This window comes from Elgaria multicarinata, chromosome 6, assembly GCF_023053635.1.
Source record: "Elgaria multicarinata webbii isolate HBS135686 ecotype San Diego chromosome 6, rElgMul1.1.pri, whole genome shotgun sequence".
Taxonomy (NCBI): domain Eukaryota; kingdom Metazoa; phylum Chordata; class Lepidosauria; order Squamata; family Anguidae; genus Elgaria; species Elgaria multicarinata.
In genome coordinates, this window is record NC_086176.1 from 92,604,985 (window position 1) to 92,624,489 (window position 19,505).

Sequence of the window (19,505 nt, forward strand, 5' to 3'; positions counted from 1 at the left end):
GTGTACCTTGGCTGGTTTTAATCTTCTAAAAACCCTGTAGGGTTTGGACCTGGGTGTCTAAAGGACCTCCTCCACTTCCTATGGAGGCCGTTCTTGAGGAGCCCATGCCTTCCATGTGACAGTGCTTTAGAGTGTGGCGATTGGGGCATAGTGCTTTTCTGAATGGCACCCTTTTGGTGGAATGTTCCTGAATCCCAGGTACATTCACCTAACACCAACCTTGCTGAGTTGAAGGCACTAGGAGAAGCATTTTCATTTCTTTGGGCTTACATTGATTGATTTGATTGTATTGCTGTTTCTGGGTGTTATCGAAGTCTTATTTTTGCTATGTCTTATATTGATTTTTAATTGAAAGATTCTTTGGGATTTTTTAAAAATCGAAGTTAGAATTAGAAATACCTTAACAAAGTTACTGTCTTTACAGGAGCATAAGAAGGGAGGGATAAAGATCAGTACGTGTTGTAGTTTGAAAATGGAGAAAGTTTCAGTTTTTCCTTTCTACATTTGCTCTCCATAGCTATTGTGTCCTTCAGGCAGCAACAAAAATAGAAATAGCTTTAGAATAATTTAATAGTATCTTTCTTAAACTGGAGAGAGATAAAATAATCCTGCAGGTGATATCTGGCTTGCCACAATTGTCCCTCCAGTTAGTATAATCCCATGCTCATTCGATGGTCTTTGTGTGCTGGGGGTGGGCAAACTCTTTTGGGACATTGTGCTTGTGGATTTTATGCTGACTATTCTTTTTCTAAAGGGGTGAACATATGTTATGTATACCTGAATTTATTAGAGTCCAAATTAATTTGAACCCACACTTTAAAACAATGAAACAGCCTGTGGTTGATTGAGTATTTTTTCCCCTTTTTTCCTAGTAAAACCTCTGCCTCCACACAATCTGTCTCTCAACTCAGGAGAATTTTCTGCCGTCCTGAAACTATCATGGCAAGACCAATTTAATGAAATTACAATGCAGCTGAAATATAAAATTTGGTACAAGGCCATGGACAGTGTAGACTGGAATGAGGTAACACTTCAACCATTATTTGTCGACGACTATTTATGACACTTGGATTTAAACCAATTATACCACTGCTACATATATCCTGATAGCTGGAACAGTTGCATCTTATTTACTCAAATAGTGCCAGTTTAAATAAGAGAAAAGTACATTTCAGAAAACCTTTTGGGGGAGAGATCCAGAAAATAAGAATTGCAGAATCATTGTAAGGAAATGTGATACATCACAGTGTTCACAAAAATTGAGGTCTTAAGTTTTTTTTTTTATCATATCCTAATGAAGTATTAGGAAAGTTATAGTTCCTACTGTGCTTGTAGCTAAAGTATGTAAAAATCAGAGATGCACTAGCAAAATTAATGCTCTACAGGGAGAAATTATAGTAGCAGGGTGATTTCAATTTTTAGATGTACCTGCCTGCCTCTGTGCCTTGTTCACTCACTAGTAGCACTTCTTGAAGTCCAATTTCATTTTCACAGGTTCCTTCTCAAGACACAGACTCACCAAGAACTTCCTTCGTTATCCAGGAACTTAGGCCAAATACTATATACGTGTTTAAGCTGCAGTGTAAACTTGCGAATTATCCAGGATATTGGAGTGACTGGAGTCAAGAAGTAGTTGGATTCACAGCTGAAGACAGTAAGTAATACTCAAAACTGTCCAATTTGCCCCAAGTTGTCAAAACATTAAGCAGGTATATTTCAACCTAAAAAAGATTTTGGCACAAGAACATAAGATAACTGGTGGATCAGATCAAATGCCTATGGGAAGTCTATACATAGGACATGAATGCAATAGCACCCTCCCTCTCATGTTCCCAGGGAACCAGTTTTAGGAGCCATACTGCCTCTGACACTGGAGGTAATATATAGCCATAATGACTAGTAGCCATTGATAGCCTTACTCTTTTTAAAGCAGTTGCAAGTTGGTGGCCATCACTACATCTTGTGGTAGTGAATTCCATAGCTTAGCTATGCACAGTGTGAAGAAGTAATCCTCTTTGTCCTGAATGTCCCACCTTTTAGCTTCATTGGATGACCCTGGATTCTAGTATTATGAGAGAAGGGGAGAAAATCTTTCCCTGCTTTTTTTTTTATTTACTTATTTCATATCCTGTCTTCTTGCCAAAAAATGGCACGCAAGGCAGCTAACAATAATATCCGAGTTAAAAACAAAAATCCTAACACAGAATAATATCTACTGAATAATTATTCCATTTTGAATACTTTTGGAATTTCTGTAGAGCATTGTCCAAGATAAGGACTGGTTTCAGATGACACAATAGTCAGCGGTTGCTTAAATAGTCTACAGTAGGCTAAATAGTCCACTGTTGACTATTGTGTTGTCTGTCAGGGGGAAACAGCGCCACGGTTGGTTATTTCCCCAAAATAACCAACGTTCAGAGTTGATTATCTGCACAACCGTTGATTATTGTGTCATGTGGCGGGCTCCATTGATTATTTCACCTGCCTACTGAGTCGCAAGGCAAGATCGGCAGAAATCCCTGTTGCTCTTGCCCAGCAGGTCTCTATATACAGGGGATATAATCCCATCCAGGAAGTGCTTGGGGAGCCACCGATTATGCGGTCCCTTGATGGGGCACCACACGCTTCCCAGGACAGGCACATGCCATCCCTGGGTGGGGTGTTGTAGTAAACTCACGCACACGATGGGTGATGATGGAATACCACGTTTATTAAGAATACATCCAGAGTTTATATACCAATCTTCGTGCTCCCTCATTTCCTCCCTCCTCCCTGGGTGAGTCAACGTCCATTGTCAGGTTCGAGGAGATTAGCTTTTCTCATTACTGGAGTTTGCAAACTAGTTCTCTCACCATGTTTGTTCCCTGGATTAAGGTGGAAGTCAAAGCATGACTCATTGCTCCCAGACAAATCAACAACAGGAAGATAAGGAGTTTGCCACCTCTGCCTTTTATCTCCCGACAGGCTGTTGCCAATCGCAGGCAAACCAGATCAAAAGGCTCTATAGGCGGGTTTGCATGTCACTCTAAGGCACCCTGCAAATGAGCCATGGTTGGTTGTTCGCTGAACAACCCATGGGCTGGGTTCACACAACATGCTTACCCACATTCAGTGATTTAGTGTGGGTTGTTGTTGAACTGTTGTCATGCTCTTCGGCTTTTATTCCACAATCCATGATCAGCTCGTCGGGGGGTGTTGTTAGTTTAATCGCTGTGTTGTTTAGCCCCTAAACAATTAAGTAGTGCAGGTTCTGATATTATGCTTTATAATCTACAAAGGAGCCTTGTGGGATAAAAGCAAAAATGATAGATGCACTCAGGCAGCACACTTGCTCTCTCCTACTCATTGCTGACAGACCATAATTTATTCCTACTTTGGCTCAGTCTTCTCCCAAAAGTGGGTCCTTGACCCCGCTGGAAAAAGTGAAGCACAAGTTGAGAGAGCAGGATTGCAGTTTGAGATTGATAAACAAATGGTCAAGGAACACCTAATTTCTTTGAAAGAGTTCAGATCTCCAGGGCCCGCTGAACTGCATCCTAGAGTAATGAAGGAGCTAGCAGAAGAACTCTCAGAACCTTTGTCTATTATTTTTGCAAAATCATGGAAGACGAGTGAGGTGTCGGATGACTGGAGGAGGGCTAATGTTGTCCCTATCTTTAAAAAGGGCAAAAAGGAGGAACCTGGGAACTACAGACCAGCCAGTCTGACATCCATCCCTGGGAAAATTTTGGAGCAGATTATAAAGAAGTCAATCTGAAAGCACCTTGAAAACAATGCCGTGATTACTAGAAGCCAACATGGATTTATATATATATTATATTTATTAAACTTATATACCGCTCCCATAGCCAGGGCTCTCTGGGCGGTTTACAGAAATTCTAAAATTGAGGTAAAAACAAGTGTACAAAATTTAAAACTCTAAAACACATAACATACACACATAAAGCATTAAAAACCAATTAAAAACTAAACATGTGGGTAATTAGGATGTGCCGCCATATGCCTGGGCAAAGAGGAAAGTCTTAACCTGGCGCCGGAAAGATAGCAGCGTTGGCGCCAGGCAAGCCTCGTCAGGGAGATTGTTCCACAGTCTGGGGGCCACCACCGAAAAGGCCCTATCCCTCGTTGCCACACTCCAAGCCTCTCTCGGAGTAGGCACCCGGAGGAGGACCTTAGATGTTGAACGTAGTGAATAGGTATATTCACGTCGGGAGAGGCGTTCCGTCAGGTATTGTGGTCCCAAGCCGTGTAAGGCTTTATAGGTCAAAACCGGCACCTTGAATTGGGCTCAGAAACATACAGGCAGCCAGTGCAAGCAGACCAGAGCAGGTGTTATATGGTCAAACCTTCTGGTTCCCAAAATCAATCTGGCCGCTGCATTTTGCACGAGCTGCAGCTTCCGAACCGTCTTCAAAGGCAGCCCTACGTAGAGCGCATTGCAGTAGTCTAACTTGGAGGTTACCAGAGCATGGACAACTGAAGCCAGGTTATCCCTGTCTAGATAGGGGCGTAGCTGGGCCACCAATCGGAGTTTGTAGAAGGCACTCCGTGCCACTGAGGTCACCTGAGCCTCAAGTGACAATAATGGGTCTAAAAGAACCCCCAAGCTACGAACCTTCTCCTTCAGGGTGAGTGCAATCCCATCCAGAACTGGTAGAACACCCTCCATCCTGTCAGCGGAATCACCTACTAACAGCATCTCAGTCTTCTGGATTGAGTCTCAGTTTATTAGCCCTCATCCAGTCCATTGTCGCAGCCAGGCACCGATTCAACACATCCACAGCCTCTCCTGCTGAAGATGAAAACTGCCAGACTAAAGTGATCTCATTTTTTGATTGGGTAACCTCCCTTGTGCACTGTGGGAATGCTGTGGACGTAATATATCTTGACTTCAGCAAAGCTTTTGACAAAGCGCCCCATGATATTCTGATTAACAAACTAACTAAAAGTGGGCTAGATGGAACAACTATTAGGTGAATTCACAGTTGGCTACAAAATCGGACTCAAAGAGTGCTTCTCAACAGTACCTTCTCAAACTGTGGGGAGGTAACGAGTGGGGTACCGCAGGGCTCAGTCCTGGGCCCAGCGCTTTTCAACATTTTTATTAATGATTTGGATGAGGAGGTGCAGGGAACGCTTATTGAATTTGCAGATGACACAAAATTGGGTGGGATAGCTAATACCCTGGAAGACACAAACAAACTTCAAAGTGATCTTGATAGGCTGGAGTGCTGGGTTGAAAACAACAGAATGAAATTTAATAGGGATAAATGCCAAGTTCTACATCTAGGAAATAGAAGCCCTATGAAGAGAGACTGAAATAATTGGGCATGTTTAGCCTGAAGAAGAGGAGTTTGAGGGGAGACATGATAGCACTCTTCAAATACTTGAAAGGTTGTCACACAGAGGAGGGTCAGGATCTCTTCTTGATCATCCCAGAGTGCAGGATACGGAATAATGGGCTCAAGTTAAAGGAAGCCAGATTCTGGCTGGACATCAGGAAAAACTTCCTGACTGTTAGAGCAGTTCAACAATGAAACCAGTTACCAAGGGAGGTTGTGGGCTCTCCCACACTAGAGGCCTTCAAGAGGCAGCTGGACAACCATCTGACAGGTATGCTTTAGGGTGGATTCCTGCACTGAGCAGAGGGTTGGACTCGATAGCCTTATAGGCCCCTTCCAACTCTACTATTCTATGATTCAATCAATGAGCTGTTGTTATGTGTGAACAGAGCCTCTGTGTATATTGTTTTCCATTGTCTTGGTCATTTCAATAGAGGTATAATTGTCCCAAAAATAAGTCTTCTTTTTTTTTTTACTAAAGATTTGATAAAGCATCACATATTATTAATTCATTGTAGGAGACTAACACAAGTTATCATTCCTCTCGCACCCCCCAGTGCTGTCAAAGTGTGTTGCCTTATCTGGCAATGGGGGATTAAAAAACACTCCAGCATAACTCTTCAATGAACTTTCCATCCAATAAGTAAATAAAAAACACAACATCTGGCTATAGATCTAAGGGATTACTGTAATAAAGCATGTGTGAATATAGAGGCTTGAGTCATTTGTTTTTAACAATACATATGCAATTAAGGAAACTGGAGAGTCAGCTACATGAAATGTCTAAATCTTAGAGAAATGTTTGTTTGTTTTCATCAGAACCTTCTAAAGGACCAGCTCTGTGGCGGAAGATTAGCACTTCTCACTCACCAGGAAACTGGAGTCTCGTACTGATATGGAAGGTTAGTGTCGAAAGATTATCAGACTAAATTTCTTCAGCACTCAGAAGTAATTACTAATCCATATAAACCCATCATAACATATAGCACTGCCACAGCAGTTGACATGTTCTATTATAAGTAAACATTACTTCTAGGGCAGCTTCATGCACAACAAATTGCACTTGGGATAGATCTAGGAGTTTTAAAATAGACATATTTAACATATGATGTAAAGAAATTGCATGTAGTTATTGCTACGATTCTTTAAAATGTGTGGTGCTTTCTGAGCCATTTCATCTGAATATTTTAATGATTCAACTTAATACGCAGTACATGCATGGACCCTTCACTGCAGGCACAACACACATATAAGTTATGCTAGGGTTACAGAGCTCTGTAAAACACTGCTTGAGAATTTTCCATAAAGCTTAGGTCATGAGATAAAGTAGTGAATTACAAGAGAAGCATCTTATTCTCCTGAGAAAAAACAATAACAATATATATGATTTTTGAACAGGAGTTGAAACCTTCCGAAGCCAATGGAATAATTTTGAAGTATGAAGTATCAGTAGCAGGAAGTCCACCGCTTTTTTTTCGAACTGAATACAGTGTGAATACCACCGAGCTGCCCCTAAATGTGCAAAATCGGTCTTATGAAGTGACGGTTACAGCATATAACAAAGTTGGTAAATCCCCTCCATCAGTTTTGCTTATCCCAGCAACTAATTCAAAAGGTATGTTTTTCCACATGATTTTATGTCTAGTGTATAGCCAGTTTTTATCAGAGGAAATAAATCTTGGCAACCTTTTGTTTCTCTTAAATTTCTATTTTCAAACTTTGCATTCAACCTCCTGTTTTCAATAAAATCTGAATTACTAATTGCACTACAGCTGTGTTTTGTGGATTATCCCACCTTTTACAAGATGTTTTTGCAATTGTTCGTTCTCTCAACAAACTGTCCTTTCCTTGTAATAGTTATACTGGCTACTTACAGTATTTAGTCTTGATATTACACTGCTAATCACATGATGCCATTAAAGCTGTTTTGTCCACTTTGTATTAGATTTTGTATAGTCAAGTACTTTGTTATATCAGCCTTATATTTAACAATTCACCTGATAGCCTAGCCATGGGAAACCAGGAATTCCATGTAGATGAATTAATGGTATACCACGAAGGTGAATTAGCACGACAATGAAGAAGGAATGGATCACTTGATTTCTGTGCTAGCTGCAGAGGAAGGGAAGTCTATTCCTCTATGAACTTCTCTACATGAGCGATTTATTGTCCGCTCATGATTGGCTACTCAGAAGTTTTCAGGCCCTTTACATGATGCTGTCAACCTCCAGGATATCTCCCACACTTTTCCCTGGTAATCTCGCTTTTTAAAAAGATGGAGATAATGCCATATTTAATGAGTGCAGGAATTCCTCAGTGTATAAAGTCTGTGTAGCGCTATAATTCCACCACTAGAAGGCAGTGTTTCATTTAACAGAATAGCATTGCCCAGAGGGGAAGTTTTCAGTTCAAAATCACGTGGTCACCACTTAAAGGAACCCATAGTAAATGTGGAAAGAGCCGAGAAAAAGAAAGCTTGGTAAAGGTGCGGATTTTTTCCTTAATGTAGAAATGCCCTATGACCACCATGGAAATACAGCAAGCTGGCTCTGTCCCTCCACATGTCCACTTGGAAAAAGGCAACTTTTTAAACTGTCCTGCATTTCCATGCTGTCTACAGAAGAGGAAGCGATCCCTTGTGATGTGTTCTTAGAAGATCTTGAGCTTGATAGTGGGAAGTGGATAAAAGAATTGCCTTTTTATTCTTTTTGCTTACAATTCAGCTGCTCTTCAGGCTAGCTTCAACTCTTGATTCCAGCTGGTATCTAAACATGTCTGACTTTTATTTAATAGGCATAAATAAATGGAAGCAACTGGGTGTGACTTGACATCTTCATTCTGATTTTTACTAATAGCACAACAAATATACAATACTCACTGGGTAATCTCAAGTCGACCACTTACAAGTCAGGAGGTGCATCCTCATGCTGCAAATATCAGTTGCAGGACTGAAAAAGAGGGAATGGCACATCTGGTTTCTGTAAAGCAGGCACGGACAATATATGGCTCTTGTATGACACATGATATTCTCACAATTTTTCATCAAATATTAATGGAAAAAGTTGCATCCTTAGCTAATATGGATCACAAAAAGGGTTTCATTTAACTTGGAAATAAATTAAATTTAACCTTTATAACACTGTAGCACTACAGAGCAGTTTTCCCATCCTTAAAAATATTTTTGGGGCACACCACAAGCTGCACATTGCCCTGCAGAGTGTAGCCTGTAAGGGAGATCGCGGGGGGAGGTCAAAAATACCCCCTGGACCTCTCGGAGTTGCAAATCCATGCTGTAAAGCTTCCTCTACCGTATGTGGCTTTTCAATTGAATTTTGTTGTTGAAATGAAGAAAGTTTTAGTATGTGGAAATCTTTGAATTACAACTCCTAATGAAATAAAGACGACTGATGGTTTTGGTCATTTCAGCTCCTGTGAAAAACGTTGGAGCATTTCCTAAAGACGGCAAGCTCTGGGTAAATTGGACAGCTCCCAAAGAATCAGTTGAAAAATATATAATTGAATCGTATGAACAGTGCGACAACACGACCTGCGCTACTGATTGGCAACAGGAACCTGGATCAAAACAGGGCGCCTTTTTAAAAGGTAATCCTAGGGAGTAAGCGGGTGCAGCACATTCATGAATATCGTCCACCTTTTATACCTTAATAAAGGACTTTTTAAAATATGTGATAGTTTTTTGATGCATTGGGAGTTTTTTAAAAAAGCTCCTATAACTGAGAATAGTAGTTATATATCTTAGTGCAAATATAAAAAGAAATGTAAATCTGCTTATAATAATTGTAATCTTAAATTGTTCTGTTCCCTTTTCCATGGGAAAAGGCACATAACATGTAGGGTTTTTTCTTTGGCAAATCTATTGATGTATGTGCTTTTCTTTACAGGGACCCGGTTTGTGCCTAAAGTGATACAGTGGGTTTTTAAAACCATGATTTGCTGGGCATAAGTGAGAGCGAACAACGACCCAGAGTTAATCTATGATTTGTTCTTGGGTTAACTTCTAAACAACCCAGAGTGTCCGGGTTTGGACATCATGCTCACAAGCTGCAATCATAGGTTGTTTACCAAAAGCAGAAGTTAAGAGTGCGCTGGAAGCAGCGTTGCTCACTCGTTTCCACTTGTGCCCAGCAAATTGTGGGTTAATTAATTAACCCATGATATTGCTTTACATGCAAATCAAGTCATTGTCTGAGCTATTGTGATACTGCAGAAGCCTGATGTTCTGTACTTCCAGAATTCTGGCTTTGGTGGATTTAAAGTCCTGCTGTATTAAGCCAAAATGTTGTGGCCTGCAAAGTGACATTAAAATGTGTAAATTCTAAGCACTTGAAGCAAACCTAAAAAGAGTCAAGGTGTGTGTGGAAGAGTTCTCACAGTTAACAAGCTCATTTGAGGAAGAGTATTATTTATTTATTCAATTTCTATATATATAGGAAATTGCCTATATATAGAATAACTTAGGCGGCACACAAAGTTAAAACAATTAAGATTAAAACAATCAATAAAATACCCTAGTTAGCATAAAAATATTAAAGACTATTTAAAAAGATAAAACAATAAAACCAAACAACATAAAAACAATAATTAGCAGTCATAGGATTCTAAAAAGGTACGTCTTTGTGCCTGCATAAAGATATTCAAGGAGGTCAGCAGGCGCATTTCAACTGGCAGGTCATTCCACAGCTAGTGCCTCTGGCATGTGGCTGCCAGTCTCGCATTAGGGGGTTGCAGCAGATGACCCTCAGAGGACCTTAAATGGCAGGCTGGAACATTATTGTACCTGCCCCATTGCAATGTCCCCAAGTGGTTGGAAGGAGCATGAAAGAGGGTCACGGGTAGAAGTCTGGTAAACATGCTAGAAGTGGCAGCAATGACTGCCTGATAGCTGGAAATACAGAGCAAGGGGCACCTGTTGCAAGTGTTGTATGTGAACGTATTTGGTCATCCCAACTGCAGAACTTCTCATTTAGGCATTCTAGCAGATGTTTCAAACAGAAGTGCAAAGTATTTGCACAATTGTTTGCCTAAATGTCTTACTGCATCCAAGGTTGTTCTTCGATCAAATTCATTTTAGAATAGCTTTTATATAGTTTAGTTGACTTTCCAGGTCTAAAGGAAATTAATAGATTGAGCTAGTATTAAAAACAGAATGAATACAAACTTTTCTATATATTTGGCTAGAATATATAAATCTGAATTTTAAAATTGTTTCCTTAGGAGACATAAAGCCACACAAATGTTACACAATAACTGTGCATCCATTATATACTAATGGTCAAGGAGAAGCAAGATCAACAGAAGCCTACCTTGAGCAAGGTGGTAAGTTCAAAGCATTCTCTTTGTCACAATACAGTAATTGTCATTTAGGCTGTTTCAGTACCTTTGCAGATGCTTTCTATTCTGCATTTAAACAGTTACACAGACCTTTTAATGGAATAGTCTTGTGGGATCTGTCTCATGTTTAAAAACATTTTTTAAAATCCTTTTCATTAATAGTGCCTGCTAATGGACCCACAGTTCGAACAAAGAAAGTGGGAAAATCTGATGCCATCTTAGAATGGAAACCTCTTTCAGTGGAAGAGCAGAATGGGTTTATCAAACACTACACTATATTTTATAAAACGATGACTGGAAATGAAACAGGTAATTGTGTACATACATGATTAAACAGTATAGTAAAGCCTTTTTTAAAGAAAAACACATCTTAAGCTTTCATTCTCAGTTGTATACTCAGATATTTTACTTAGACATGTATGCCTGCAATAGCTTTGTAATGCTTCCTGACTTTACAAATGTAGTTATTGTATACTTCATGCTCTATAGTGTTCTGTTAGGTGCATTTTTCTGGGAATTAATCAATAGCTCTTTTTTCTTTTATTTATTTATTACATTTCTATACTGCCCAACAGCCAAAGTTTTGTTTATGAAACCAGTATCTTTGAATGTGGCATGTAAGCTATAGTGAGTTGGAATTTTAGTCTGAGTGAAGCTAGTCCCTAGTCACTGAGGGACACCTCTCTTTGGTGATAGCTAGGGTGATTTTAACTAATTCCTTAAAAATATATAAAATGCCCTTCAAGCTTTCATAACCTCATGACTTGACAAAAATGTACAGGGTGCATTCTGAGCAGTTGGTTACTGGAAATTCATTACACACTGAAGCATTAGAGTATCTGCTGGCTTTTGTATACAACCCAGGTACTCATTTTGACAAATAAGTGCCATAGCTCTTTTTAAGCTTTCTCCTTTCACATGCTCCTTATCACAGCCCCCAAAGATTAATAGATGGAAGTTAGAAAACATAGACAGATTGTTTTGCATTCATAAAGGTTGCACACTTCTAAGTAGATCTCTATTACCATCCTTACTTCTGAGAAGTAGTGTCTTGAACTTCTTTGTACAAGTAGCATTTATTTTGATAATACAGCTATTACAGAAATCCAATTAGAAATGCAGATTGAAATATATTTTGATCCAAGTCTGCAGATTTTCTTTTCATTTGAATTATGAACATTGGAATTGTTAAAGCTTAAATCAAGTTTTATCAATTATCGGTTATTTTATCAATTCATCAAAAAACTAATAGATTCAATACTGGACAGGTGTTCACAAAGTTTAAATAATGTGCATTGAATAACGGGGAAATTTTCACCTCTAGCTGTGAATATAGAACCTTCCAAAAGAGAGTACCAAATGTCATCCCTATCAAGTGACACTTTATATGCAGTGTGGATGTCAGCGTACACAGAAAAGGGAGGAAAAAGCGGGCCTGTTTTTACATTTACTACAAATAGATTTGGTAAGTTTTTACATAAATATTTAAAAGGCTTTAGTTGTGATTGAACTGCTTAGTATTTCCTAAAAAGTGATGGACAACCTCCCATAGCTAGTTTCATATCTAGTTTGATCCTAAGCTTAGTGTTTTGGGACTGTGCTGCAAACATGGAGAACCTAACTTGATCATCAAAACATAAGACAAATTCTTATTATAAGGTGTTTTGTCAGCTTTGCATATTGGCCCTGTTCAGAAGACACCTTAAACCACAGGAGTTAACCACCGTAGTTTAAGGTGTCTTCTGAATAAGGCAATTAAATGCATGTACTCAAGAGGACCTACTCAGCAGCTGCACCCAGGCATTGGAATTCCTTACCAAGGGAGGCCCATCTAGCCCCCGCTGGCAGGCAGCCCCCCTTTTTTTATTTAAGCAGGCTTTTGCCTTCCAAGCAGATTTGTTTGCTTATGTATAAATTGGTTCTATATTTTATCTGTATTTTAAGTTAATTTATTAACGTGCTGCGTTTTTACATCTGCTCCTATCTGATATTTCTAGTGATATGTTTACTTAAATGGGTAATTTTTATTACGTTTTTTTTCTTTTTTGTTCAACTACCATGGGAATTTTTTAATGGAGAGTGATTTCAAATGTAACCAAAAACAACTGTAGAAAATTTGTTCACGTTATTATGCCTTAAACATCATCTTAGTCACTTAGACATCTTTTTCTTAAGCAAAGAGGTGCAGAGTCGGAGTTGTGTTGTGCTATTGCCAGTGTCACATAATGCATTTCAAATGTTTTCAAATTAGTTTTTGTGAAGCTTACCATTTGAGAAAAATATGCTAATTTCTTTGTGCTTGTCTCTCAGGGGACGGAGAAATTGAAGCAATAGTTGTCCCTGTATGTCTAGCTTTCCTGCTGTTGACTCTCTTAGGTGTATTATTTTGCTTCAACAAACGAGATATGTAAGTATCTTTGTTATAATATATCGTACAGAATATGCTTAACTTTGAAAGAGGCACTGGGTGAAGATCCTCAATGTGTCATTCAGTTACACGTGCCCAAACAACAAAATCCTGAAATCATTAAAGAGTAGTGACAGTGCAAAAAGGATTTGGTGAATAATATCCACTGCTCTTGTTTACCAGCAAAACCAAAATCTTTTATCTTTCTGCCCTTGCAAGAGTCCCCAAAGTGGCTTACAACATTAAAATAGACAAAGTAAAATAAACAGTTGAACAGCAAAACAAGAGAACATTAAAACAAGCTGATTAACAGCTAGATAGCAATTAAAATAAGTCAACATCCTGGAGGTATAAATGAGTCTTAACTGCCTGCCTAAACATTATTGGTGTGTAGGCCAGTTGTCTTGGAAGGAAGTTCTCCAGTTGTGATGCTGTAGCCAAAAAGGCCCTGTCCCACATCTCAGCCAGACATACTTCTGTTGCTAGCTTATGGACTGGTGCATCTGGCTGGAATATGAGGCAGGGGTTTCTTGGTTGTGGATCAATTATGGATAATGTGTTTCTTTAGAAATAACACTTGGCCCACACTTTTACACATGTTCTGTACTTGGAGTGGAAAGCTAAAAATGGTAATTTCTGCTCTTAAAAAGCCAGATGGCTTTCATGTGCCTTGTTGCTACAGACTGTCAAAATGCACACTGGAATATCAAATTTCTTACAGCTTTCTGATGCTTTTTTCACTCTTAAGTTAGATGTGGAGATATACACATGTACGTATACATTCGGGTGGCTCCTAAAAATTTCAAGGGTGGACTCCAATAGGGTGTTCTACCGATTCCCTTAAGCCCCGCACGTTCCCATCCGCAAGCAGGACTCATTGCATGCAGAGGGACGATTTAGTGCTTCCAGGGCTTCCAGTTGATGTGATAGCCAAAAAGATCTTAACAGATCTTAATATATGATATTCACTTTAAAATCCCTCCTCCTTCTCATTGTTGTCACTCTGTATCTTATTTATTTATTGTAACACTATTGAGACACCCAGCATCATAACAAGAAAAACAGACGGACATTAACAATATTTTCATCTATGTTCTCTGCACAGGGATATATCTCACCAGCAGTGGGGCCTGATCTTCCCTTCTCGATGCAGTGCTGGTGCTATTGAGTAGGACGAGAGAGGGCAACTTGTAGCCATCCAGAGTTTGGCCTACCACTCCCATCCACCTTAGCCAGCATACCAGTAGTGAAGAATGGTGGGAATCATAGGCCAAAACATCTGGAGGGCCACAAGTTGCCCACCCCTGGAGTAGAAGGAAAGGGGGGGGGAGACACGAGCCAATCCAATACAAGCCTTTCCTTGCTTCTTCTCCTCAGCCATCGCAATAGCTTTCCAACATAGGTCGCTCCACCACTGAGGGAGAGAGGCTGACATTGGTTTTCCAGATTGAGCAAGAGCTCTAGAGAACCTACTACCCCTTCCTGTCTACATACTCCTTTTCCCTATTTGCATTGTGTGACCAAGATGCAGGTGTTTATATAAAGTGTGTATGATAATGGCCCTAAATCGAACACTTTAACCATGAAAACATAAACCCAATGGGCCCATTCAGAAGACACCTTAAACCACAGCTTTAACCACAGTAAATAAGGCTTTTTGCTTTATTCACCATGGTTAAAGCTGTGGTTTAAGGTGTCTTCTGAACGCAGCCTGGCTTTCTGGCTTAACCATTGTGGTTAAAGCCATGGTTTAAGGTGTCTTCTCAACAGAAGACACCTTAAAATCTTTAAAATGCAATAGAATGTAAGTATCACCCTTATCAGCATTGCATAAATAGGCAGAGAATTTTCTGTATGTTCATGTGATCGCAGTGCAATGATTTGTCTCTTTTGATTCTTTGCTAGCATCAAGAAGCACATCTGGCCTAATGTGCCTGACCCTTCAAAGAGTGTAATTGCTCAGTGGTCGCCACAAACACCATCAAAGGTAATAATAATTTTTAAAGTGTTCTGAACTGCTTTTTCACCAGTATGGCAGCAAAAGCTGCTATTAGCAAAAGCCTAATCTTGGATAGAAAAAGGAAGGGTAAATCAGCTAAAAATTCAAGTTTTTCTTGTTAAACTGGATGCCCTAGCCACAAGGAGTGTTCTTATAAATAATATCTTGGTGTACAGTTCTAATTTCATAATCTAGCAGCTCTGGGACTGTAAATAGTTTGGGAAATACTGCCTGATACTATGGACTACCATTAATGTTGCTTAATTTTATCGCATTAAAACTGGAGAACTGGAGCCTATAGAGATGTTACAAAGTGCCCCATAAACTACTAGCTGAAAAAAGAGAAAATATTAATGGAGACTTATAATACACTTGTGCGACAAATAGAATGGAAAGGATTAATAATTTGACACTAAGTAAAAGAAAGTCAGAACCTGTGTTCAATGTTAGGTTCATTCTTGAAACGTTGAAATAATAAAAATGAATGCCTTCATGCTCCAGCCAACTCTCTGAAAATGAGGTTTAAAGCTAAAAGGAAAAAGAATATCCAGGTAGCTTTGAGCCCTGGCACCTCTCATTAGGGAAGTTGAGTACTGTATGGATGCAAGATTTATGCTTAACATGACTATGATGTAGTTGTGTCAGACAGCAGATTAGGTCCAGTATTTGCTCTACCAGCAGGAACACTCCCTCAGCAGAGTTCTGATCAGGATCCTCCTGTTGGTGGGAGGCAACTAGCAGCAATTAGTGGCAATTGCCACCTCCCTTAATGCCACCTCCTACACTGTGGCAGAAAGTAGAGCTCCAGATGTTTTGGTCTCCCAGCATTCCTGAACATTGGCCAAGCCGGCAGGGGCTTCATAGAGTTGAAATCCAAAACATCTGGAGATCTACATACTTTCTGCCCACCCATTCCAGAGGGTCCTCCAACTTTTGAGGAAACATAGAGGTTTGCATGAGGAGGAAGAAAATTGGGGTGGGGTGGGGAGAGCTGGCAAAAGTCTGGGATGAATTCTGAAAATGAAATACTTCATTCCTAATAATATACTTAGATAATCCAGGATTTAAATGGGCTATGGGGGGTAAAGCTGAAAGATCAAGTCAGCACTGACCTGGTTTGGTTATGGCACATGTCAGGCGTCTTTTGAAAATCGTATTGTGTCATCCAAACCTGTCAGGGGTGGGTTGTGTGAGGGTTAAATAACCCTCACTTAGCCCATGGCCTGTTTTAGAGTTATGTGACAGTTATTGCGGCTTGAATATTTATAATATTAATGCAACGCATGTAATGCAACGCAGCCTGATGCTTGATTGTGTGAACCAGCCCGCTGTGTTAATCACCATTCAAGAAGGTTAAATTCTTAGAAGCAAGGAATGATGAGTGCATGCCAAGAACAATGCAACGTAAACATTGATTTTATTTAAAATCAAATTGCATCAAAGGCAGCATAACTGTTTTTGTGTTGTTTCTTTCTAGCATTTTAATTCCAAAGAGCAGATATATCCAGAAGGCAGCTTTACCGATGTCAGTGTCGTAGAAATTGAAGCCGATGACAAGAAGTCTCTTTCTGAACAGGATCTGAAGCCTTTCGACGTGCTTAAAAAAGAAAAAAATGCCTCAGAAGGGCACAGCAGTGGTATCGGGGGATCATCCTGCATGTCTTCTCCCCGACAGAGTGTTTCTGATAGTGATGAAGGTGAACCTGCTCAAAACACTTCCAGCACTGTGCAGTATTCAACCGTAGTACCCAGTGGCTACCGGGACCAGACACCTTCGGTGCAAGTCTTTTCTAGGTCTGAGTCTACCCAGCCCCTGCTAGACTTGGAAGAGAGGCCAGAAGACCAGCAAGTGCTGGGAAGTGACAACTCAACTCCAAGGCAGCGCTACTTCAAACAGAATGGCAATTGGGATGACACAGTCGTGGATGGGTCTCATTTGGAGAGAGTAAAGCAGATTTCTCCCATAAATGAGGAAGACACTGCTGGACCTCAGGCCTCGCAGTTGTGTGGCTCTGGCCCTGAGAGAGATGAGCAGGGAGTTGCCTTAGCAAGTGCTTTCCACCCAAGCCCTGAGGGACCAGCCTTGCAGGTCGAAACCACGAGAATAAATACAGTGACAGATGAGGAGATGCCAAAGAGTTACCTGCCACAGACTGTGAGGCAGGGTGGCTATATGCCCCAGTGAAAGGGGGAGACTGCCTCCTGCTAGACACTGTTACAACGTTGGTTCAGATAAGTTAAAACTGTTGGTGTTTTTTTAAAAAATCTTGCTTCAGATAAAAAAAAAATCAGGTTCATTTATGGACAAGAATATGGGCAACGTGGATTTGGGAACTTTGAGCAGACTTTAAATTGGAAGTTTTCAGACACTTTACTGAATATTTCTTCAAGCACTACATTCAGCTCATCAGACAAATCTGTTGCCTTTCAGTTTTGTCTTGGGGCATCCACCTCATTTTAATGTGGAATTGAAGTCAATCTTCATTTTGTTACAGAGATAAAGGCAAAGAGATGACTGTGAAAACCTACCTACAATTAAACTATGAAAAGTTTAGAACCTAATCATTAGACAATTACATTTTGAATGTTATCTTTTAGGCTAATGCCATCTTTTCAAAAGTAAAAGTACAGTATTTTATGTTGCATGACTTACCTTTAAAAATCATCCAGAGACCAAAACTACTGCCCGTCTGTGGCCAAGCCTAGTGGCTTAAGGCAGAAACCAAATATTGGGAGGGTCTAATATATATCCAGATCAACTGACCAGAAAGACTACATTTATTGTGGGTTTTATGCCACCGACATGTTCTGTCTTTGCCAGTAAAAACAAAACAAAACTACAAACAAATGCAGTGAAATATTTATTATCTATACTAAATTCTGAAAGCCAGTATTTCATGCCTTTCCTGTCTTGCAGTTTGAGCCAAATCTATTAAAATTTAAACATCGTATTTAGAATGCAAACATGTAAATTTGAATATCAGAAAAATTCATATGTGCTCTTATTATTTTTTACTTTTTAACAGATTAGATGTCAGTGAAGTAAATATATTCTAATTAATATCAGATAATAAAGTTTTAGGGAAAAGATATTAAGTGGAAATGTCTGCTGCTTTTACTGATTTCTGTACCAGGTTCTTGTATTCCTTGCTGCCATTATGAATGCCTAGAGTGGAGCAAACATCTGCATAGCCAATGAAGTCGACACCTTGAAGAACTGTAGTCTTGGTACTTGGCGTGGAGAGTTCTCTCTCCCGTAAATGAAGAAAACTCTTTCTTGAAAACATTTCTTACAGACCTTTTTTTTTCTATTTTACCATAAAACCATCTGGGTCAGCTGACTTCCTTTCTGCAAGCTGACTCAATATAGTCCGTTTCACTTTCTACAAAGCATTAATAAGTTGAGACTCTGATTCTGAAGCAACGCAGAAACTCTACAACTGTTTAATGAGAAATAAATGTTCATTTGATTCTTTCCCATCCGTTTAACAATGTCTAGTGGTTACGTTTTGACATTTCAATGACCAGAGATCATCATCCCTGTAGATCATCTTTTGCTTCTCAAGTTTTTTTCAGATGTAACTCCTGGCTATGTAGAAGACTGGCTTGCTAGACTGTCAGCTCAAGAGGACAGGTGTAATAACTTTTGAACATTTTCAAAAGTTTCCATCTATAAAAACATTCTGGTTGCAGCAGTGTTCATAGATAACGACAGTGATTTGTGCTGTAACCTTGTTAGAATACTTTTCTGTTAAGCTAGGCTTACCTTTTACCTGCTTGTACTGCAAGGCTCTTAAAAGCCACTTGCATGTATCATAGTAATATTTTCATCTGGTGCCTATAAATGTAATGAATGCCAACCTATTAATCAACAGTATATTGTGGATTGGCTGATCTTAAGAAACCCTTCAAGTTTGTCTTCTCTTTCCAAGGATCATGAGCCTTTATTCAAAGTTAACATAGTTGAGCACTCACAGAGCATAGTTAAGCACTCAGCCCCGGTAAAATTAATCAAAGTAACTCAGTGACAAAAACTGGGTGAATTATATAGATCAGCCTTTCTCAACCTGGGGTGCTCCAGATGTTGGACTGCATCTCCCAGAATGCCCCAGCCAGCAGAGCTGGCTGGGGCATTCTGGGAGTTGTAGTCCAACACATCTGGAGTGCCCCAGGTTGAGAAAGGCTGATATAGATGTTTATTCCCCGAAACACCACGATATCTCCTTTAGTAAAGGAATAAATCTTAGTCATCCAGAATAAATCTATGATGATCCAAGGGCCCACAAATGGGCTGCAAGAGCCTTGTTGGATTAATTGCCAGCCAACAGAAATTAATTACATTTGTAGCTCCACCCTGAAATGCCCAGCCTTACTAAAATGGTTGGTCCTCTGCCTGTAAAGGTTT

At 39.7% G+C, this 19,505-nt stretch overlaps 1 protein-coding gene across 1 annotated transcript in view; it reads left to right on the plus strand.

The window, feature by feature from the left end:
* IL6ST (interleukin 6 cytokine family signal transducer) overlaps window positions 1-18,580 on the plus strand; it is a 37,666-nt gene extending 19,086 nt beyond the window's left edge. Inside the window, exons 6-16 of the mRNA XM_063128063.1 lie at window positions 873-1,024; window positions 1,495-1,654; window positions 6,162-6,244; window positions 6,741-6,957; window positions 8,769-8,945; window positions 10,578-10,679; window positions 10,857-11,003; window positions 12,019-12,159; window positions 13,005-13,101; window positions 15,007-15,088; window positions 16,578-18,580. Coding sequence (XP_062984133.1) covers window positions 873-1,024; window positions 1,495-1,654; window positions 6,162-6,244; window positions 6,741-6,957; window positions 8,769-8,945; window positions 10,578-10,679; window positions 10,857-11,003; window positions 12,019-12,159; window positions 13,005-13,101; window positions 15,007-15,088; window positions 16,578-17,285 — 2,066 coding nt within the window. The 3' untranslated portion in view covers window positions 17,286-18,580. The remainder of the gene's footprint in view (window positions 1-872; window positions 1,025-1,494; window positions 1,655-6,161; window positions 6,245-6,740; window positions 6,958-8,768; window positions 8,946-10,577; window positions 10,680-10,856; window positions 11,004-12,018; window positions 12,160-13,004; window positions 13,102-15,006; window positions 15,089-16,577) is intronic.
* The last annotated feature ends 925 nt before the right edge of the window (window positions 18,581-19,505 follow it).